The following is a 23,052-nucleotide window of genomic DNA, read 5'->3' on the forward strand; positions in this document are numbered from 1 at the left end:
CTCATCTGCAATACTGTATGTTGCTGTGAATCAGCTCCTTTTAACATGTTTATCAGATGTGTGTACAATAATATGTATTTAAATACTTAATTTAAATAACATAAATTGACAGTGTGTACAAGGGGCTGGCACAATACTCATGATACTCATAAGTTGCTCAGACTTTGTTAAGGGGCAGTTTGTATTTGCATAATTCCATCTGTAAAGCATTTCAGTAAACGTGACTTTACACTGATTACAGAGCGTTCCAAACCTTTCAGAGAGATTCACACCTTCAGAATCGAATGAATCACACTTGTATGACAGAATCTGATCTGAATGCAGCTGGGTTTGAGTTGACTGAATGCTCTCTCTCTCTAGAGAGGCCGCGTTACGCTGAGAGCTGGGACTTCGAGGTGTCTGGCTCTTCGTTCCTGCAGTTTGATCTGAGCATGGGCTGCAGTAAGGCTGCGTCTCCGGCCCACGGCGTCCATCTGGAGTTCTCCACAGACTGCGGGAGACACTGGATGCTCATCACGCCCGAGTGTGTGCCTCCGGCCATCGGCTGCTCCGGATACACGCAGCGGTCCGTGTTCAGCGCTCCACAGTTCCTGCAGTGGAGGAGAGTCACCGTCTACCTGCCCAGCGCTGCCATGTAGGACCCGCTCCGACTCTTCACACGGCACAAAGACTCAGTGCTAGTGGCGTCTCAGATACACACATTTCAGTCCCACACTTATACCACTAAATGCTTGTTCAGCCCCTGCAAAAAAAAGTACTGTGGCAGCAACAGTTATGAACAGTAATGCTATTAAATAAAAATACTGTGGTACTTTGGTATGTACCATGATATTTTACATGTAAGGAATTTGCTTATATGCCATGGTACATGTCCAACGATAATCATGTGTGTGCCTACTAACATCACAGGCACAAAATGGGTTAAAACATGCTTTTTTGGGGTGTTAAGTGATGGTGCAAACAGCAGTAAAGTGACTAGCGCTAACCTTAGTAAAACACCTTGCGTGATTGATTTGAACTCTTTCCTCCCGTAAGTGCTGCGTCTGAAAGGGAAACTCCTACAAATGAATATGCAATAAGTTCAGCTGCAAAAATAGCTTTGTCCACAGCTTTTTATCCCTGTTTCCTCAAGAATGTTCTATGGTTTTTAATGGGGTTTTTCAGTTAATGAGTAAAATAAGGTTTGTGGTAAACATAACTTGATGAGACTTTGTTGTAAACATAAACTGTACGCACTCACACTCCAAACATATTAGAAACATAAAAATTGACATAACTGCTTAAAAATTTGTGTTTTCAGTATAAGAGTGTAAACATAAATATCACCAAGTTATGTTTACCACAGACCTTGTTTCGCTTGGAAAATCTTGAAGGAATCTCCTGAGTTGTGACGTATTGGCTGCAGCACTCTGTTTAATGTAAGTTTGCGTGTTTGAATGTTCAGTCTGGATTTTCAACACTGCACTCTTGTTCCTAAACGTATAGTTCACCCAGAACACGGTTCCGCTGGATCCAGCCTCTATTGGCTCCTGGAGCTGATGGCTGGGCGCTGGATAATGTGCTGCTGACGCCCGGCTGCCCGTGGATGTGCTCGGGTCATGGACTGTGTGACAACGGACACTGTGTGTGAGTGTGGACTCCAGCTGCTTTAGCTCCTGATAGCTTCATATTCCTCACATGCTCCTCAGCGATCCTGCAGTCACGCTGGGTTTTCTCTCGCTCAGCTGTGATAAGGGCTTCGGCGGGCCGCACTGTGTGCCTCTAGTCGCTTTGCCGTCCGTTCTGAAGGAAGATTTCAATGAGAACCTGAGGGCTGATGTCTGGCCGGAGGTGTACGGCGCAGAGAGGGGCACGCTGAGCGGAGAGCCTCTGAAATCAGGAACGGCCCTCATCTTTAAAGGAGTGAGTATTGCAGTCAAACAGCTGGGATCTTCCAGTGAAAAGATCATCGAATCCTCCATCGTCGTAGCAGTAAAGGAACACTTGTTTTCAGCATTTATTTAATTGGTAACACGTTATTTTGAGTCCACTTTAGACGTCATCAGTAACTGTGCAGCTCCACGTCAGCGAGCAGTCATTAGAGTATCAGTGACCGTCTGCTTAATATCTGCTCACACTTGATTTTGATGGACATTCTACTCACTATAAGTCACTTTGCACGTACATTTCAGCTTATTCTACTAACCCTAACCCTAACCTAACAAAGTTACTTCTAGTTCGTAGAATATCTAAAGTGGGCTATCGAAATAAATAAAGTGTTACCATTTCATGTAATTATATGTTGGTTTTGCAAGTCCCTCTAACACTTGCAATCTCTATTCTAATTCTATTTTATCTACTTGTTTTCTTTTTATTTATTATAAAAATGACACTCTAACACTAGTGTTCTCTATTCTTTTTCTATTCTATCTACTTGTTTTATTGTTATTTATTATAAAATAAATAAATAGATAGAAAACCTTGCTACGTGTACTGCGTTAGGCTAACCAAGACTTGTTGCAGCACTTATATATGTGACTCTGCAGCACAAAAGCAGTGTTAAGTCGCTGGGGTATATTTGTAGCAATAGCCAACAATACATTGTATGGGTCAAAATTATACATTTTTCTTTTATGCCAAAAATCATTAGGATATTAAGTAAAGATCATGTTCCGTGAAGATATTTTGTAAATGTCCTACCGTAAATATATCAAAACTTAATTTTTGATTAGTAATATGCATTGCTAAGAACTTCATTTGAACAACTTTAAAGATGATTTTCTCAATATTGTGATTTTTTTGCACCCTCAGATTCCAGATTTTCAAATAGTTGTATCTCGGCCAAATATCGTCCTATCCTAACAAACCATACATCAATGGAAAGCTTATTTATTCAGCTCAAGACTCTTACGACTGGTTTTGTGGTCCAGGGTCACATATTATTGCTCTTTTGTTGGTTTTGTTGGCTTCTTTTGTCCTCATTTGCTAGTCGCTTTGGATAAAAGCATCTGCTAAATGACTAAATGTAAATGTTATAGAAATGCATATTAAAACTTTCATAGAACTTTTCTACAATGGAGTTTTATCAGTAAATGAGAAGAAATCAGTTTTCTGTATCTTCCTGCCTTTGTGCCATGTGTTCCTGCAGGAGGGGCTGCGCATGCTGGTCTCAGCAGATCTAGACTGCACAAACACCATGTACATCCAGTTCTCATTCAAGTTCATAACGAAGGGTGAGTCTGCCGTGAAGCGTGCTGCATCTCCAGCTTTCCTGCTAGTCTTCTGTGAGCTGATGGGAATGAACGCACTGGTTGTAAACACAGTATTTCTGTGTGTTTTACTCGCAGGTGTACCTGAGCGCTCTCACTCCGTGCTGCTGCAGTATTCAGTGAATGGAGGGATCAGCTGGCTGCTTATAGATGAGTTTTATTTCCCCACTTCCACAGACACGCTGTTTGTTCACATGTCTTTGCCTCCCAGCGCACAGACCAACTCTACACGCTTCAGACTGTGGCAGCCGTACAGCAGTGGTAAGAAAACACAGTCATTCAAACTTACCCACATACACCTCACTCAATCACAAATACATCACCAGTATATCGAGATGAGTTTGTGTTGTTCCATTATTGGAAATAGTACTGTTTACAAGGTCGGCAAGTGTGTGATCCCCAGTGTTTTAAAAGTCACGTTGTGTATTTCAGCCTTAAGATGACAAACAAATGTGCATTTGGTTCCAAAGCCCTAATGTCATCTAAATACCTCAAACATGTGCCAGCAAGTGACATGACGCTCTTGTTCTAATCAATGTCTGGCAGAGTATATACACTGTCTTTTTGTCATTGCTATAATTGTTACACTTGTCATTCTTCAAACCCTCAGGGAAGAAGGAAGAGGTGTGGGTGATTGATGACCTGATCATAGACGGCAACACCATCAATAGCTTGCCGGTTATATTAGACAGCTTTGAGGGAGGACCTCAGGAGGGGAACTGGCTGTTTTATCCTGGAGGAAACACTGGATTCTACTGCCCCTATCAGAGGGCAGGACTGTGAGTATCTGCATAGCGTTCACCTCACATCAGCACGCCATGTACACCGATGTAACACGCTCAAGGAGATAAACCATAGTCAGCTCGTGCCTCTGGATTTAAGCAGAATCAGCCCAGCTCCTGTCATCCAAACTCAACAGGATTCTGCATGTTCAGCCACAGAGCCTCTTTATGTTGGTCTCAGTGCTGAGAGAGAGCGATGGCATCATGTTAGTCTCACTGTGTTTGCAGCGAAGAGGACTCAGCCGTGGTTTTCATGTCCAGTGAGCTGGGTGAGCACTCCATCACCACACGAGATATTGATGTCAACGAGAACACCGTCATCCAGTTCGAGGTAGGGCTTTGCGTGATAGATGTTGGCATCTTTGTAAACTGTAAGTTGTGGTAAGGAACGTCGTTAGCTACTGTGTGATTCCTGTTCTAGATTAATGTGGGCTGCACAACTGAAAGCTCTTCCTTGAACCCTGTGCGTCTGGAGTTTTCTCGAGATTTCGGAGCCACGTGGCATCTGCTGGTTCCTCTGTGTGCCGGAGGGCCCCGACTCAGCTCTCTCTGCTCGACTGAGCTCCACCCGGCCAGCGTCTACTATCCCGGCACCACGCAGGGCTGGAGGAGAGAAATGATCCAGTTCGGCAAGCTGCGGTTGTGCGGGTCAGCGAGAGCTGCTTGTGTGTTTTTACGGTTCACTGCTGTGTGTTGGGTGTGTGACGGTGTTTCTGTGCTCTCAGCTCAGTGCGGTTCCGCTGGTATCAGGGGTTTTATTCAGGTGGCGCGGCTCCGCCCACATGGGCCCTGGACAGCGTGTACATCGGCCCTCAGTGCCAGAACATGTGTAACGGCCACGGTGTGTGTGTGCACGGCACTCACTGCAGCTGCGATCCGGGTTACTCTGGTCCCGACTGCTCCGTTCCAGACGTGCCAAACCTGGATTTCCTGAAGGAGGATTTCGAAGGTACAGAAGCTAACAGATGTTTACAGTATGCTGTTATTTGACATTGGTTAGTTGAGTAACAACTCTAGATATCATGATATGTTTGTATTTGAAACACATTTGTAAGAATAGAGTCATGATATTTCAAACGCATATTATGGCATTTGGACACTCAAGTCACACACTGAAAATATCTGATAGTCACTGTATGATATATTAAATATCTCTTCAGGAAGTCAAACTACCAGTGAGCTGCTTATACTGGGACAGCAGAACTCATTTTCTTAACATCAAAAAAGACATGCTTCTTCCAGCCTAAAGTTGGCTTCTATATTAACACTGATTTGGGGATTAATATAAAGTTATTTAATGGGAAATTATGTGAGTGGTGCTCAGTGGTTGTAGTGTGGTATGGGTAAGAAAACAGTGAAAATGAATAACGGCTATCTCTTCCAAGATATTTGCCTCTATGTCGAGTTGCTTGTGTGTTACTCTTTATTCTGTGTATTGTATTCTGCTTGTTGTCTGTTACTTTTATCACAAAGAATTTGCACTGAATTTCATTGTACATCTGTGCAATGACAATAAAGGCATTCTGATTCTGCTCCTCATAACCGTACATTAAACATGAAGTATCTTCGCAGTGATTGTGTCATGGTGTGCAGCAGATTCACATTCACTGTGGACAGACAAATAGCTTGCAGTGTATATTTCTCGAAAGAGAAGCTTGACTAGAGCAGATTCATTGGGATTTGTCTGTGTATAAAAATGGTCTATTTTATTGATTGTGTCACATAGGTGGGGTTTTGGAGTCTGAATACTTCAAGTTGATGAGTGGAGGAAAGCCTTCCAGAAAGTGTGGCATCACCACCAGCGGGAACCACCTGTTCTTCAGTGAGGACGGTTTGCGAATGCTGGAGACATTAGATCTGGACCTGTCTAATGCTAGGTATTCCACAAACACACCAGATGGTTCACTGTGAAAGATGCCCTTCACGCCATCAGTAATGTTGGAGATGTGTGTGTCCTGCTCAGGTTTATCCAGTTCTTCCTGAGGCTGGGCTGCGGTAAAGCGGCTCCTGACCCGCGCTCCCAGCCGGTGCTCCTGCAGTTCTCCGTGGATGGAGGTCTGAACTGGGCTCTCCTGCAGGAGTTCCTCTACAGCAACAGCAGTAACCAGGCTCACCTGGTGGCCCTGGAGATCCCTCTCCGAGCGCGAACCTCAGCCACACGCCTGCGCTGGTGGCAGCCGTCTGAGAACGGACACTTCCACAGCCCCTGGGTTATTGATAAAGTAAAGAGCTGCGTCACCAAGACACACGTGACATTACTGCAATACACTCATTAACACCGTATTAAATATTAGGTCATATACGTGCGTTTAAAATAGCCTTTGGAGTGCCTTGCAAAGGCAATTCAAAACCATTAAGCAATTTTCTCATTTTACTCCATGATTAAAGCTACATTGATGTTTGTGTTTCAGTGATATTTTAACTCCACTGAAGCTTGGAATTAATTATTTGGTTATACATTATTTTGATAGTTTACTTTAGACATTCTACTAACTAGAAGTAACTTTGCAACTACATGTCAACTAACTCTCATTAGAGTATTAGTAGACTGTTAGGTTAGGGTTAGTAGAATAAATTGATGTTCTTGCAAAGTTACTTATAGATTGCAGAATGTCTAAAGTGGACCATCAAAATGAAGTGTTAACAATTATTTTTAATGTGAAACACTTTTATATCCCAAAATGATAATCTAGCATCTCTGTGATCTCTGTGATCGGTGTGTGTGTGCAGTTGGTGGTGGGCGGCAGTGCCAGCGGTTGGGGGCCGCTGGAGGACGACTTCTCCTCCACAAATGGACGATCTTGGCTGCTGCACCCCGGCGGCACGCGGATGCCAGTGTGCGGATCTGACGGTGAAGCTTTTGCCTTCATCGAGAAGTCAAACACGCGTTACGGCATCACCACCGACATCAGTCTGGGCCCAGATGCCTTCATCCAGTTTGATTTCTCTGCCTCCTGCTCCGTCACCTCCTCCTGCTACAGTACGTCTCCTGACATGAGCGTGCGCTTCTGTCTGTGTCATGAATAGAAGGGCTTTCCTCTGACGGCTGTTCATGTGTCCGCAGCGGTGGAGCTGGAGTACTCTTTGGATCTGGGTCTCATGTGGCTGCCGCTGGTCAGGGACTGTTTACCCACAAGTCCACATTGTTCTTCATACACACTGCAGAGATTACTGGTGTCAGATACTTACAACAAGTGGGGCAGAGTTACCTTACCCATACCACACTACGCCAGGTAAGCACCCACCCACCCACACTATTTTCCTGTTTGACACTGTAAAGCTGCTTTGACTCAATCTGTACTGTATAAAGTGCTATAGAAATAAAGCTGACTTGACGTGACACCTGCATGTAAATCAAGTAAGGAATAATTGACAACAAGGCATTAAATTATTGATACACCTCAGGTGTGTATTATTTTTCAATAATTCAAAGGACTGGAATCAATTATTCCACTTATACCACGGTTACAACCCCTCAAGACATTGTTCAGATAGTACTAATTTCTTACGCATTTCATCCCAAGCCTTCGTTTGAAAATTCAATACGTCATTTTAGAGTTAATATCATCTATCTATGGTGTTTGGCAGCAGCGTCTCTACTAATAGCGAAACTGTAAGTTTATCTGCTTCAAGAACAGCAACGTTACCACCTCCATACTGTGCAATGTCATTTATCTTTTCAGTTGCAAACTATATTACTGAAAAATTTATTTGCAGGGTAGGGCTGGCAACAAGGGGTGTGTGCTTGCAGAGAGCGAGATCAGGATAAAGAAAGTGCACTTTGCATAGAAAATAAAAGGTCATTTACTCGGGGAAAACATGAAAATTTTTGTTTTTATCCTATTTTTGGTCATATTTGTTTGCTTTGTTCAGTGTCTTTGGTTCTTTTTTGGTTCTTTTACTGATGTAGGCTGTAAGGACCTTTGAAATAACTGAAATAATTTGGCGAAGTGATTTGGAAGTGCAATGCGGTCGACACAGCTGGAGCTGCGTGTTTCCTGGAAAATAATTGCACACATTAGAATATCCTTCAACCAATCAGAATCAAGCATTCAACAGCCCGTGTTAAATGACTTCTAAGAATTGAAAGGTTTTTCGTTGTCTTTTGTGGCAAACGCACAGGTCCACGGCCACACGCTTCCGCTGGTTCCAGCCGGCGCCGTTTGATAAGCAGCAGACGTGGGCTCTGGATAACCTGTACATCGGTGACGGCTGTCCTGAGATGTGCTCCGGCCGCGGCCGCTGCAGACAGAGCTCCTGTGTGTAAGTCACTCTCACCTTCACCAGGTAATGCCTGCTGTAAGTCTTTCCTGCTCCTCATGGCTCTTGTCTTTCAGATGTGACCCTGAGTGGGGCGGTGACTTCTGCGATGAGCCGCTGGTCTCTCTGCCCGCTCAGCTGAAGGACAGTTTCAGTCGAGCTCCGGCGCTCAATCACTGGCACCTGCTGACCGGCAGCAAGATCAGCAGCGTCTGTGGAGCCGTGGCCTCAGGATCAGCGCTGCACTTCAGTGGGGTAAAACCGTCTGTCCTTCAGTCTCTGTTTCAGTCTGAGGAGTTCTTGAGATGCTCACATTCACAGTGATTCACAGTCTTTAAATTACATTATTGCAGCATGAAATCACAATATCATGAAGTCAGAAAAACTAACTATAGATGAAAACAAAATAACCAAATTCATAAGTATTCCAGCTCCCAGAGTTAATACTGAGAACAACCGTTGGCAAAGAGCTTATTTTCCTGAAGATTGTGTCCCGGGAGTCTTAGGATTGCAGCTTGTTTTCCTCGAAGGCTTTTTTTTATAGTTGGTCCATCTATTTTTCATTCTCTCTTTATGAGTTTCCCATTCCTGCTGTCTTTCACCGTAGGGATGCTGTTCTCACTGCGATGTGAGCTTAACAATGAGGCACAAAAGCTCAATTTTACTTTCATCAGACCGTGAAACCTTCCTGCAGTTAGCTGTCTCTCAACTGCCTCTAAGCAAACTCCATCTCAAATATCATGAGTTTATTCTGCAAAACCTTTCCATGGAAATCATTTGTTGAAGGAAAATCTGTCTGTCTGTCTGTCTAGCTTTCTGTCTGTTGTAGTAAAGTTTCAGAATACATGACAGTATTGCTACAGTGCTGTTTGTGTAAGCGAGGGTAGTTTTGAATTAATCGGAGTGTCATGTATCATTGCTGTTGTTTGTCTAATGGCCAGAGCTGCTCTCGTCAGCTGGTGACGGTGGATTTGAATCTGACCAGTGCTGAATTCATCCAGTTCTACTTCATGTACGGCTGTATGATCGCACCCAGCAACCGTAATCAGGGCGTTCTGCTGGAGTTCAGTGTGAACGCGGGGATCAGCTGGAATCTGCTGACCGAGATCTTCTATGACCAGTACAGCAAGCCTGAGTGAGTCTCTCTGCTAGCACTGTGATCTTCTTGATTTGAACAATACCAACAGTGATTCTTACAGTTCCCAGATCGACGTTGCACTCCATGCGTATTGTACAATTGTACAGATGTTGTGTAACTGAAGTCTCCTCACTCAGTTAAACATGGGACACCTTATAATGTCATCAGACAACAGTGCAGCGTAGCACTGTTTGAAATACTTATCCTTACATGCTGCACACTGTTTTTCAAAATAGTGCATAATGCACAGTAATCAGCATGCTACTGTTCTGTTCTGAGCACAGAGTAACAGGAGGGAAGAGCAGAACTGTTTTTAACTCAATTAATTAAAGGTCCTCTGTTGAAGTGTTCAGTGCATTCACACTGTAACTATGAACGTTTTCTCCTGTAGGTTTGTGAATGTTCTGCTGCCCGCTGCTGCGCGAGCCGTGGGTGTCCGGATCCGCTGGTGGCAGCCGCAGCATGATGGGGCCGATCGGAGCGACTGGGCTCTGGATAATGTGCTGATCTCTGGCTCAGATGCTCACGCTCAGATCTCAGACACGTTTGGAGGAGCGGCACTGCCCAGCCATGAGAGAGCGCCGGCTGACAGCACACACACACGACACAGCGGCTCATCCATCATCCACGAGGAGACCATCGGTACGAGATCACGTCTACAGATACACACACTCACACACACACACACACACACACACACACACACACACACACACACACACACACACACACACATACTTGTATTTGTGGTTTACGGGGACTTTCCATAGGCGTAATGGTTTTTATACTGTACAAATTGTATTTTCTATTGCCCTACACCAACCCTACACCTCTAAACCTACCCCTCACAGGAAACTGCTGCAAGTTTTTGAATTTCATAAAACACCGTTTTGTATGTTTTTTAAGCCTTTTGTTTTACGGGGACACAGGAAGTGTCCTCATAAACCATGTTTACGTTGTAGTACCCATGTCATTATACACATTTGTGTCCTCATAAACCATATATACCTGTACACACACTCACACACACACACACACACACACACACCTTATAAGGAATCAACAAAAGTTTCCCCTTTTGTACAGATGGTAATGAAATTGAAAGACTAACACTGTGTAGGCGTTCAGCTACATTTAATTGTTTTGATGCTATTTCATTTTTTAGATTTAGAATATATTTCAGTATGGTATTACTGTAGAAATATAGCAAATTTCAGTCTTGTTCACTTTTGGATTATGTTAGCTTTTGAACTTAAGTTTAACTGTTTTGAAAAGAGTGTGTAATTTGGCCTGCAGGTAAATTTTTTTGTTTTTGTGGTTTTACAGTTTTTGTCTCTAAATGAGAAAAGAATTTGTGTAAACAGAGATTCAAAGCAATGGAAAATGGTCACAGTTTAGCCACATGAAAAATGTACCTAAATATTGACAAAAGGGTCTTAGTGACTAATTGTACAGTGTGTGTTTGATTTTATTTTTGGATTAAGCCATCAAACTATGGAGTTGTATTAAATAACTGTGATGTTTTGTCTTCAAACCTCCATCAGTCAGAGGCACAGGATCACTGTGACCAAAGCTCATCCTTACTCTCACTTGTCCTCTATTTACAGTACTCATACTCATCTGAATTTATTTCATTTCAGTGAGCGATCACTGGCTGTTTTCTGAAGATTGCTCTGTGAAGCGTTTCTGCAGCTCTCCAGACGGTGTCATGGTGTGTGGCAACACTGATGGACAGGAAGTTTATGCTGTTACACATGACATAGTTCCTGCCAAAGGCTGGGTCATGCAGTTCAAGGTAAACTCTCACTGATGCATGCATGCTCTCCATCCGTCAGTCATTTGTTTAGGCATCAGTTTCTATGACGGGTTGTAGTCATAACTGTGATTATTTGTGCATGCAGATGGATAAGTATGTGTGTTGTTTGTCAGATTGCGGTTGGCTGCAGTGTGCCGGAGAAGCCTGCAGAGAGACAGATTCATGTTCAGTACTCCGTGAACTTCGGTGTGACCTGGAAGTACCTGGTTCCTCAGTGTTTACCTGCAGATCCTCGCTGTGCCGGACTGGTGTCGCAGCCGTCTGTGTTCTTCCCGGCCGACGGCTGGAAGCGAGCGGTTTATCCTCTACCAGACGGTCTCGCAGACACGTGAGAGATCGCAGACACTGCTTTGTACATGTAGCTGAAATCAGTTACTGAGTTCTTCCAATGCTAGAGTCATTTCTCAAGGAGAATAAACCAGTTTAACTCATATTCATCATGTCAGCAGAGGATCGCAAACAGCAAAAACACACCATGATTCAGTTTACCAAAGACACGGTTTTTCATGCAGTAGTAGTCAAGTACTGGTTGAATCAACAAACTCAACCACGTTCCTTCTGACACAAAGTGAAGTGCATCTACTCTGTTTTATTTGCTTTGAAAACACTTTTGCAAGTGTTTCTAAGAGCACAGGAATGAGAGTTCTCTATAATCTTCAGGTGAGTGATGGATGTTCTGGTGTCGTTCACAGAGCGGTGCGCTTCCGCTTCTATCAGAGGCATTCAGATACGCAGTGGGCGGTGGAGAACTTCTACATCGGACCTGCTTGTGAAAACCACTGCGGAGGTCACGGAGACTGTCTGGACCAGCACTGTCTGTGTGACCCGGGCTTCACTGGGCCCAGCTGCTACGCCAGCACCACGCTGAAGGTAAACCAGAACCCAGCGTGAGACAGCCAACGTGTGAATTTGCACGCGAGCTCCGCAGACATCAGGCTTTCCTTGTGTCCCCAGCAGGCGTCGCTGAAGGAGCGCTTTGACTGGGACGGGGCCCGCGGGCCGCAGTGGCAGGTGCTGGAAGGCGGATACCCCTGTACTGACTGCAGGGTGCTGGTGGAGGGAACAGCACTGTACTTTAATGGTGCAGAGGCCAGACAGGCGGTCACTAGTGATCTGGACCTGCGTGGGGCGAAGTAACTACACAGAGCATTTTTCTTTCTAAGTTCTGCCACACACATATCATACTGTATGTCAAACCCTTCACGGTTTCACAGACATCAGAGGCCTTTATTCGGAAGGCTTCAGAGAGTTTGTTGATGTTAGCATGATGTAGCTGAGCACCTCAACTGTTTAGTCCAAACCACCCAGCTAACAATATTTACTTCCCAGAACACATTTTAAGGTTTGTTTTTGGTTAGGCAGGAACGTGTTCTTTTCACACTTTCTAATTTCTCCATTTTATTAAATGCTGTATTACAATAATGTTAGTCATATAACTCTACAATATGTAGTTTATGATTTCTTCGCAAGGAAAGAAACAGCATTGTTTTGCTTCTTCCTTTGCATGAGGGTACATATTCTAAGCCTCTATCATTCTAATTAAATGCAATTCTTGATGCTGCTCTTTTTAAAAACCTAAGAAATAATAATAATAAAAAAGAACTAGATAAGACTAAATGTATTCTCATATTAATAACATGTGCCTGTGCTGCCCTTCAGGTTTGTGGAGTACTGGGCTAAAATCGGCAGCGAGGAGAACGTGACTCTGTGCCATCGTCCAACCTGTCGGAAAGAGGGTGTGTTACTGGATTATTCTACTGATGGAGGTATGTTTCTTCAATAATAACACAATGCAAAATCATTCTCATCTTTCGTTTCATGAAGACACGAGTCACATAAATTGATTGAGTTGTTCTCTCTGTAAGGTGTGTCTTGGACGCTGCTCCATGAGATGGACTATCTGAAGTACGTGTCTGTGAGGAGAGATTACATCGTGCTGCCGGAGACAGCGCTGACCAACGCCACTCGTCTGCGATGGTGGCAGCCGTTCTCGCTGCTGTCGGGCCTGGTCCGGTCGAGTGCGGAGCGCGCTCAGTGGGCTTTAGACAACATCCTCGTGGGAGGCTCTGACATCAACCCCAGCACCCTCCTGGACACCTTTGATGACGGTCAGTCACGGGTTACTCACAGTGGCATTGAGATATCCTGAAGTCTGGATCAGTGAAATATGATCCTGGAATCATGAAAAAAACATGAGACTTCTGTCTGGCTTCTGTCCATGTGATAGAGCTGCACTAATGTTCTCCTTCCTCCAGAGGGCGTCTCTCATGAAGAGAGTTGGAGCTTCTATCCCAATGCTGTCCGTACGGCCGGCTTCTGCGGAAACCCGTCGTTCCACTTGTATTGGCCCAACAAGAACCAAGATGGGTCGCACAACATACTGGCCACCCGTGAACTCATTGTTCAACCTGGATACATCTTACAGTTCAAGGTTTGAGCACAAGATGTTTGAGATCATTCAGTTTTCACACGTAAACACACAGGTATACGGTGACTCTGGTCTTTGTCCACTTTAGATTGTGGTTGGCTGTGAGGCAGACCGATGTGATGACCGTCATTCAGTGCTTGTACAGTACAGGAAGGATGCCAGGTGAGTACAGGCGACAGATGTGCATGTGTAGCCTCCTTCATTTTTGTAAACATATGACATCCTGGTCGTGGTACAGCTCCAGTTTGCAGCCATTGTTATTTCCATTTGTGCAAGATCTTCTGTATGCAAACTTTCTCCTCCTTTTATCTGTTGCATGGGTGTCCAATCCTGGTCCTGCAGAGTTTAGCTACAACTTGTCCCAACACAACTACCTGGAAGATTCTAGTAGTCCTGCTGAACTTGGTTTAGGTGTGTTTTGGGGTTAGAGCTGAGCTCTGCAGGACAGTGGGCCTAAAGGCACAGGATTGGACACCCTGATCTATTGTCAAAGCCCAGTGTTAATGATCGTTATCTTTTGAGAGAGAGGAAGGGGAGTAGGAAAATAAAGGAAGTGGTAATATGTTGTCTAGTAATGAAGTTCCTTTCCTCCACAGGTCAGACGTGTGGCAGTTAGTCCAGTCCGCCTGTCTCCCTTCTTCTGCCAACAACGTGGGCTGCTCACCCTTCCAGTTCCACGAGTCCACGATCTACAGTCCTGTCAACAGTTCAGTGTGGACCAGAGTCACCATTCAGCTGCCTGACCATGTGTCGTCTGGGTATGGCTTATAGGGTCTTAAAGGGTCTTTTTGAGAGACTGCATTATCATTAAGATGTGTGGAGGTAGTTCGTTGTTAAAAGGGCTTATCCATAGGTCGCTAGTATTGCTGACGGTCTCAGGTATTCAGGCATTAATGCACATGTCTATAAATATCTGACTCTCCTTGATGTCTTCAGTGCGACACAGTTTCGCTGGATCCAGCACGAGGCCCCTGGCGAGCGCTACAGCTGGGCCATGGATCACGTGTACATCGGGGAAGCGTGTCCTGGACTGTGCAGCGGTCACGGCTACTGTACCAGCGGACCCGTCTGCATCTGTGACGAAGGCCATCAGGGTGGGCATCAGTTCTCTATAACTCTGTGATTCCGTGAAGTTTACAACAGAACAAACAGGAACAGGTTTTGTCTTTCTCAGGTGATGACTGCTCTTTGTCCAGCAGTGAACTGCCCAGCTCTATAAAGGATAACTTTGAGTCTGGTTCGGTGTCTCAGGAGAGCTGGAGTTTGATTCAGGGCGGCGGCATGGGCAGCGGATGCGGTCAGCTCTCTCCTCACGCTCACGGGGACTCGCTGTACTTCAACGGCTGCCAGATCAGACAAGCCATCACTAGACCTCTGGATCTGACCCGTGCTAGGTACAGCAAGAAATATTCAAGATATCCTTTGCTTTTCTTGCTCATTTCAGTCATAGATACAATCAGTCACCATCCTCTCACCATCTCTCTCCTCCAGTAAGATCATGTTCGTGCTGCAAATAGGCAGCGTGTCGCAAACAGACAGCTGTAACGCTGCACTGGATCAGGCGGATACGGTCGACCGGGCCGTGCTTCTCCAGTACAGTGTCAATAACGGAGTTACTTGGCATGTCATTGCTCAACACCAGCCAAAAGATTTCATCAAAGCCCAGAGAGTGTCCTACAACATCCCACTGTGAGTCTGCAAACATGCATTACATGAATTCCATTATGTCACAAATAATGCTGAATTACTTGGATGTTGTATATTGTTCCTGTAGTTCAGACAGTAGAGCGTGGTGCTAACAACGTCAAGATCATGTGCTCAGTTCCCATGGGGTGCGTGAACTGTAAAATGTATTCCTCGAATGCGATGTAAGATGCTTTGGATAAAAGTATCTGCGCGGAAATTTCATATGAAATTTAAAGGGGACTGACTCTGAGGCGATCACGAATTTGTGTACCGTTTATGGAGCTAATCGCTATAGCGCCGCTAAAAATGGCCTAGCGACGCCCATGCTTCTTACCTCCATTTCGGAGAACCAGGACAAATATTTCAATCGATCGCTCAGGCATTTAAGTGGCACCGAAACCTGCGTTCTGATTCTGTACGAGTAGATACCGGTTACATTGGTACGGTTTCGGTACCCAACTCTACTCAAAAGGAGGGGATTGCTCTTTGGCACCTTTCTGATCCAACGATATTTGCATTTGAAGTTCACAGTTAAAGCAGTGTCTTCATGATTTTGCCTGTGCATTAGTCACTTTCCAAAGTAATTTAGGCAATGTGCTGAACGCAGAGAGTTCAAAGATTATTCTAAATGTTTGCACTATCACTTATGCATTCATGTACCTTAATAGCAGAAGGGACTTAATAGAATTTGTCAACATTGTCAGCGCTCATTAAGCGTATACTGTTCTCTGAATGGATAAGAAGAGAACATGCTCCATTTTGTTTCTGTTGTGTGCTGTTGGTTAAAACAAAGTTGATATGAACTGGTTCTTACCTAGGCAGTCCATCAGTTCATCCGCTCTGGGCATGGGGTAAGTGCTGAACTCAGAGATGTCATTCTGTTTCTGGAAATGAAGAAATGAAGAGTCTGTGGCTTTGCATCTATCATGATGGAGCTGAATCATGGGCTTTTCAGTGTTTCAGTTTCACTCATACGTAACATGCACTGTACTTTGCCTCAGAAGGGCCACTGGCTAATGTTGACTCCAGGAATGTTAAAGATTTATTCTTTCATAGTGTTTCCCAATCTTTTTTATTACACTCTCATATCAGTATCAGTTAGGCTCAATTACCCCCTCACTGACAAGAAATCTTACTGTGGTAAACTGAGGTACATAGCTGTTTTACTCGCAGCAAGTTGAACAGTTTGGTAAAGAGTAAATGAACATGTGCAGATTGGCCTGTAGGTGTCTGAGTGAGAAAAGAACGCATGTCATTTGAAAGATTCATTCCATTGAATTTTGTGCCAAAGCAATGATAAATGATTTAGCCACATAGCTGCTGTTGTGAACAGCTTTGAAAAGTGACCTAAGTATTGAGAAATGTGTCCTAGAGATTGTAAAAGACTGTAATTGTGAAATAGGAAGAGGACAGTCAGTCTGGTTGTGAGGCACTCCATTGATGAATTTAGTTCCTGTCACCTATATACTGTTAGAGAAATCTATCTGGTTAGAGCATGAACCGGAGCTTCATCACATGCAGCACTTCCAGTCATGTTTTCTCCTGGACTAGTTCTGGGTGGCCTCTAGCGCTTCTGTCCTGGTTTGGGGATCGTGCACGCTCACTGCTTGCTGTATGCATTTGGGTGTGTGTATAGCAGCTGATCCACTAGGACTCTTTCTGCAACTTGGTCAGCAGTGGGTTGCTTTGAGCCATCTATGAATAAGACGGTCCTTATTGAGATGTCTGAAAACTCTTGTGGTTATGGGTGAGATACAGATCATGCTTCACTGGTCCTCTTTCTCAGCAAATATCTTAAGCATGTCCCAAACGTTTGTGCTTCCTCAAGACTTTGAGCTTTGTGAGAAATTGGTAAATGTTTTTTTTTTTTTTTACAGTATTTTGTGCGTATGTTTGGAACATTTAAATGCTGTTGACAAATGTCATTACACTTACATGCTAAGAGTCATTCTTGCCTATTTTCAAGGACCCTGGAGTTTCATCTTAAGATTTCAAATTGTTCTGAATGACATCTGGACTGCATCACTATCGAAGTACATTTATTGGTGTGTTTGTGTCTGTGCTGCAGTGAGGCTCGTGTGAGAGGGGTTCAGTTGCGATGGTGGCAGCCGCGTCATGAGGGCGCAGGGCATGATCAGTGGGCACTGGACCACGTGGAAGTCATCCTGTGAGTACTCCTGCCTTTAATTATGGCAATAATTTTTCCTTCACTCAGACATCAGTAAAATCTTTCAGCACAACTTGGATAACACAAGCTGACACCTGTGAGGAAAGTGCTTAGATTTGCCAGTACATTCTCCTGTTGGGCTTATAATGAAGTACACTCGTTATTAATACCATAGTTTTACATAGTGCTGCATTGCCAATAGACATTAAACAGTCCTTGCTCTCTCCCTACACACACACACACACACATATCTCAGTCCCGTCCCTCTCACTCAGGTTCTGGTCCTCACACTGCGCTCTCTCTCTCTCTCTCTCTCTCTCATCACTGCCCTCCACATGTTCACTGCACTCACCCGTCTGCCTCCACCATCCTCTGCTCTTCTGCAATAACCTTTCCCTTACCTCCACCTAAATGTATGTTCCTCTTTGGCCCCGCTGTTTTCACTCCCAACACAACTCTGTTGGCACTGCATTCCCTCCGTTGTTCTGGTGTCGCAGCTCAGGGTTCTTTCACCCCCAGACCTTTGTGCAAGCCAGCAACAGCCCTGTCCTGCATCTTATAACCTTTCCTCTCTTCTGTATTCTGCTCCCTATGGCATGGCTGTAGTGTCAGGTAAGTGCTTTGCTTTGCTGTTCCCAGAATGCACCAGTGTTCCCTGCCTTTGGTCTTCCCTCATTGAGCCTTTCTTGTACATCACTGTAGACCACATCACTCCATACAGGTGGAAAAAATAAAGGAAATAGCAGATGAAAAAGTTAAATAAAGTTGATTATGATTGCGGTAAATCAATTAAAATTGAAAATGCAGCACAGTACGCAATGCACTGTCTTGAAGAATATCCAACAGCTGTTAAAACGGTATGACCACATTTCAAGAAGCACTGAAACTAAAGTTATGACAGTGTCAATATACAGTACTGTGCAAAGGTCAGCATTTTTATTTTAAGATTATATCTTTTGCTTTTGTGTGCCAGTAGGAAATATTGATTTTAGATTTCCAAACATTACATACACAGTGTTGTATGTAAAAATGTCTGTGTTGTTTCCATTGTTGTTTTCCCCTGTATCCTATCCATCTAATTCCTCTACACAGCTGGAGGTTAATGTCACCCAGGACAGATCTAACATTTAATTTAATTTTTGGTTTTATACAGTAATTGATCATATACTTGGAAATATTATGGATGGAGACAGGTCAAATTAGTCATCCAGGTCACTGGAGAATGTGACAGTAATAATCTCATATACAGCTGGAGTGGCAGAAACAAGTACTGTATATTGGAGTGTGTACACAACACTGTATGCCAAAGGATGCACTCAAACCAAACACAAAGCAAAATAGTGTAGCAGAGAAATGAAAGACTCAATGTACACTCACTGGTCACTTTATTAGGTGCACCTTTCTAATTCTGGGTCGGACACTCTTTGCCCCCAGAATATGACATTGACATGCAGTTGCTGCAGATTTATCAGCTGCATATTCATGATGCACTTCTGCTGATCTAGCACAGATCTGGGGACAGTGTGTGCCACTGGAGTACACGGCAATGAGTGGTTTAAAGCTGCCATGATTGGCTGATTAGATATTTGCATTAGCATGCAGATGTACAAGTGTCCCTAGAAAAATGGCTACTGAGTGTATGAGAGTGAAGCCTTCTGGGCACGACTCAAACATGTGAGGGCAAAAGTGACATTGATGTAGATATGTGGAACAGGGTGGACAGATGACTTGAGAAAGGAGAGAAAGAAGCCATCCATTCACACCATCAGGAGTCAGTTCCCACAAGTTGACCTATCGGTAAGCCCCGCCCCCCTTAGTTACTGTTGCGAACTCGGACAAACAAACGGAGCTGCTCACTGTCTTACAATGAGAGCGGTCAGTGTGAAAACCTTGTCCCTATATCTTTTTGATCAATTTTGGACACAGAAGGACCACCATTCAAGTGGGACTTAAATATGCCATGGAGGGATATATAAAAGATTTTAAAATACATATTGTGGGTATTCATTTGGAAGCGAGGGTTTACAGATCACAATGCAAGCAAGGAGAAGCCTCATGTTACGTTCGTCACGATCGCAGATAACAACATCCCGGATCAACACTGTTCATGTATCGCAGGGTACGATTAAATTACTTTACATTTAACCAGTTTAATATAAAGAGACCGTGAAATGTAGACCTTCGTTTATGTGTTTTTTGCCCTACACTGTACAAGACGCGAGAACAGTCCGCTATTTAGGTTTGTATGGACTCACTAACTTTAACATTAGCTAGTTTTAGCCAGAGATACGTTACATTAACTTAAGATACTTGACATTAACGTTCTGCTTGAGCAGATGAAGATTGTAACTTAATGAGAGTATGACAACCAGAAAACTAACGTCTTTGTCTTCATTGGGATTGGGGGTGAATGCTATGGGACATTTTGCTCCGGGTTTAGGAAATTTAATAAAATACATTTCATTGCCCATCCTCTCAGGATAGCTGGAATCAGTGTTACAAGTACCCCAGGCACATCGTTTTTCCATTTTTGAAGCATAAACCCCATAAAAACGATGCGAGCTTCAGATCTTCCAATGTTTCTCTATGGCGCTGAAACCTACAGATGTCCGAGTTCCACTCCCCGCGCAACTGATACTCGACTGCCATTGGCTCCTCTGCGTTTGAGGGGAGGGGCTTACCGAAAGGTCAATTCATGCGTCCTGTGGTGGTGTGTTAATCTCATGTCTGTCGTTATACAACCTGAAGCGTCCTGGAGGGGTGGAATGAATGGAAAACATGTTGTGCCATGTCATTGTGAAGCTCAATCCTTTAATAAAGAAAATAGCTTGCATATGAACCTGACAGTGTAAAAAATGTTTTGTATGTTAACCTAAAAAGTGCTGCTTAGCAAAATGAACTGGGTGTCCAAAATATTAAACATAATAGCAGTTGTTTTTAAGGTTTTTTAAGGTGTATTAGGATGTTGACAAAACCCTTAAATAAGATTAAAAATGCCCAATACAGTTGAATCAAACATGACGTGTGTGTGCATGCTTAGTAAAGAGTCGGTTCCCCCGTCCCAGGTCCCTTAATTGTGATTGTATTTGTTCATAAGCCATTGCTAACTTTGTGTGTGGTGGCTGTATCTGCACTAGTCCAGAGACTCACAGATAAGCACAGATCCCTTTCACCGGTCCTTCACCCTCATCACAGCACCATCTCCCACCCTCCTGTCCCTTCATGCTTTGCAGACGCCCCGTCCTGTCCTGGCTGCGTTCCTGGCTCATTGGTCCCAACCTGACGCACAGAAGAGGCAATGACAGGCTAAGCAATAGCGACTCTCAGAATGTTTTCCACATTTTTTGACTCTGTCTGTCTGTCTGTCTGTCCTCCTCACAACCTCTCCCTCTTCTTACGTTTGGTCTCTTGATCTTTTTCCATCTGTCAGTCTTTCCTCAAGCTCCAACCTCAAGCACTACTCTATAGATGTCTTCACTCAAAACCAGATTGCTGTCTTTGTCTCTTACCAAACAATTACGATGCACTAGCTCCAAAAGACCATAAAGTGAAATGATGACAGTGTTTGAGGTTATGAGTGAATGATCGATTTGATTTTGTAGTTTGTGGATTCAGTGCTATGTGAATTCTTAATGAAGCCTAGCTACGAATTAGAACAGCGCATTGTTAAACCTGTCTGCTTTCCTCCTCACAGCACCCGTAAACAGAACTACATGATGAACTACTCCAGACAGACCGGTCTTCACCACTATTACAACCGGAAGAGGCGGGCCTTGCGGCAACAAACCTAAACGCTTCGAGAGAAAAACCTGCCGCTCACACGTTATTCTGCTGGCTACAATCCGCTTTCCCTGATGAGAAAACACCACGTCAGGTCACTTCTGTCAGCATCTGGCCATACTCTCTCATCTGAATGATACATTGGACCATCTAGTCCCATTTCTAGCCAATCAATGCCTTCCCAGAGCAGTGTGATGGGAAAGACAAGCACCTAAATGTGGCGTTTTTGTATACTTATCTATGAACTATTGGGTTTCCTAATTCTGTTTATTATAACCTTGTTTGAATTCTCCTGATGTGAACGACTACAAAGCTCTCCTGCTCTCACCTCACTTTCTACCACACTGTGAAGTTATTCTGATGGTTATGATGATCATTACTAGTGCTGATAAAGTTCTGAAGAGGAGAACTGAAGAAGACTCGTGCTGAAGCAGTTTCTTGGATGAAGATAATGACAATGTGTTTTGCTGTTGTGTGTCTGTGGGTTCGTTTTGTGATGCGTTGATTGTGGTGTTCCAATCATTCGTTAGTTTTATACTAACTTGTATCTTTTGGGCTTGGATCATTTTTCCTTGGAGAGGGGAAAAGAATCAAGCAGAGAATGAACAGAAAGAATACATTTAAAAAGAGAGACTAACGATGTTTTGTTGTTGTTGATAAATCACTTTTTTATATATCTTGGTTCCTTCAAAATATTTATGGTGAATGGTTCTCCACTAAACCTATTTAAAATACACTGTGGGTGAAATCTGTGTTGTTTTTTTCAGTTTGTTTGTTTGTTTCATTTCAGGGTTTTTTCTGTTAGGGTTAAGTTATTAGGTCAGGTTCTTGGTTGCGATCGATCGACACCCTTCTCTTCTCATTCAGAGTCATCCAGTTACAGTGCTGTTACACATCTCCTCATGTCCACTCTTTCTTTGATGAGCTGTCAGTGTTGTTTATGATGTTACCTTCTCCCCTTCTTGGTGTAGCTCTCCAATATAGCAAGTTCTTGTATATATATATTGTATATAAATATATATATGCAGGGATCCATCCGCCTTATAAAAGGGAAATAAAGAACTGTCAAAACCTCCAGCAGAAGAGTGTTGATTTATTAAGATGTTAGGCAGCATTTACGCTGCAGGTCTTGATGACCAGTGAGAGTGCTGAATCCTGACCACTAGACCACATGGGAAGGCTTTGCGTTAGTTGGCCCTTTACATGGAATGAATTTCGCTCGAAGATAGCAGATACTAACAGTCCCCTCAACTGCAAAGCCACAAAACTGCTGTTTTGTATGGGTGTCTTCAATGGGCTGCTCTCTGCTGGGTTTTAAGGGTGGCTGAGCATAAAGAAGACAGCTGTTGATTTAAACACTCCTCTTTCTGATCTGGAGTCAGATGCACTACTGTCGCATTACGAGGCTCTGTGGAAGTGCGATGTTGGTGAGCCAGTTGTAAATACAAGTCTATTCTAGCGCTAAATATTGCTGGGTTTCGCACAGGTGGCTCATATTAGACCCCTGGTACAAAAAAAGTCTGCTTTTACATTGCACTCAATGATGAACATGTTGAGAACTGAACCCTGCGTGATTATGTTGTTGATGAGCTAGTTGTAAATAAAAATTGAGCACACGGACAAAAAGGGATTTGGCGATGAGGGCGAGTAATTAATGACACAATTGTCATTTTGGGGTGAACTATCCCTTTAAGAGCATCTTCACTGGGCTAATCTTTGCTGGGGTTTACAGACTTTTTTAATTTTT

The 23,052-nt window shown here is 43.7% G+C and overlaps 1 protein-coding gene across 1 annotated transcript in view; it reads left to right on the top strand.

The window, feature by feature from the left end:
• reln (reelin) overlaps positions 1–22,380 on the top strand; it is an 82,119-nt gene extending 59,739 nt beyond the window's left edge. Inside the window, exons 34-64 of the mRNA XM_016516352.1 lie at positions 361–634; positions 1,486–1,626; positions 1,725–1,902; positions 3,128–3,212; positions 3,327–3,509; positions 3,859–4,027; positions 4,259–4,361; positions 4,452–4,678; positions 4,756–4,979; positions 5,757–5,907; positions 5,994–6,252; positions 6,761–7,010; positions 7,095–7,263; positions 8,153–8,293; positions 8,368–8,545; positions 9,232–9,425; positions 9,820–10,070; positions 11,069–11,223; positions 11,358–11,572; positions 11,937–12,114; positions 12,199–12,377; positions 12,904–13,010; positions 13,110–13,352; positions 13,500–13,675; positions 13,761–13,834; positions 14,269–14,430; positions 14,609–14,766; positions 14,847–15,066; positions 15,164–15,361; positions 17,427–17,525; positions 20,759–22,380. Coding sequence (XP_016371838.1) covers positions 361–634; positions 1,486–1,626; positions 1,725–1,902; positions 3,128–3,212; positions 3,327–3,509; positions 3,859–4,027; positions 4,259–4,361; positions 4,452–4,678; positions 4,756–4,979; positions 5,757–5,907; positions 5,994–6,252; positions 6,761–7,010; positions 7,095–7,263; positions 8,153–8,293; positions 8,368–8,545; positions 9,232–9,425; positions 9,820–10,070; positions 11,069–11,223; positions 11,358–11,572; positions 11,937–12,114; positions 12,199–12,377; positions 12,904–13,010; positions 13,110–13,352; positions 13,500–13,675; positions 13,761–13,834; positions 14,269–14,430; positions 14,609–14,766; positions 14,847–15,066; positions 15,164–15,361; positions 17,427–17,525; positions 20,759–20,873 — 5,456 coding nt within the window. The 3' untranslated portion in view covers positions 20,874–22,380. The remainder of the gene's footprint in view (positions 1–360; positions 635–1,485; positions 1,627–1,724; positions 1,903–3,127; positions 3,213–3,326; positions 3,510–3,858; positions 4,028–4,258; positions 4,362–4,451; positions 4,679–4,755; positions 4,980–5,756; positions 5,908–5,993; positions 6,253–6,760; positions 7,011–7,094; positions 7,264–8,152; positions 8,294–8,367; positions 8,546–9,231; positions 9,426–9,819; positions 10,071–11,068; positions 11,224–11,357; positions 11,573–11,936; positions 12,115–12,198; positions 12,378–12,903; positions 13,011–13,109; positions 13,353–13,499; positions 13,676–13,760; positions 13,835–14,268; positions 14,431–14,608; positions 14,767–14,846; positions 15,067–15,163; positions 15,362–17,426; positions 17,526–20,758) is intronic.
• The last annotated feature ends 672 nt before the right edge of the window (positions 22,381–23,052 follow it).

This window comes from Sinocyclocheilus rhinocerous, unplaced genomic scaffold, assembly GCF_001515625.1.
Source record: "Sinocyclocheilus rhinocerous isolate Xijiao unplaced genomic scaffold, SAMN03320098_v1.1 scaffold1499, whole genome shotgun sequence".
Classification (NCBI taxonomy): domain Eukaryota; kingdom Metazoa; phylum Chordata; class Actinopteri; order Cypriniformes; family Cyprinidae; genus Sinocyclocheilus; species Sinocyclocheilus rhinocerous.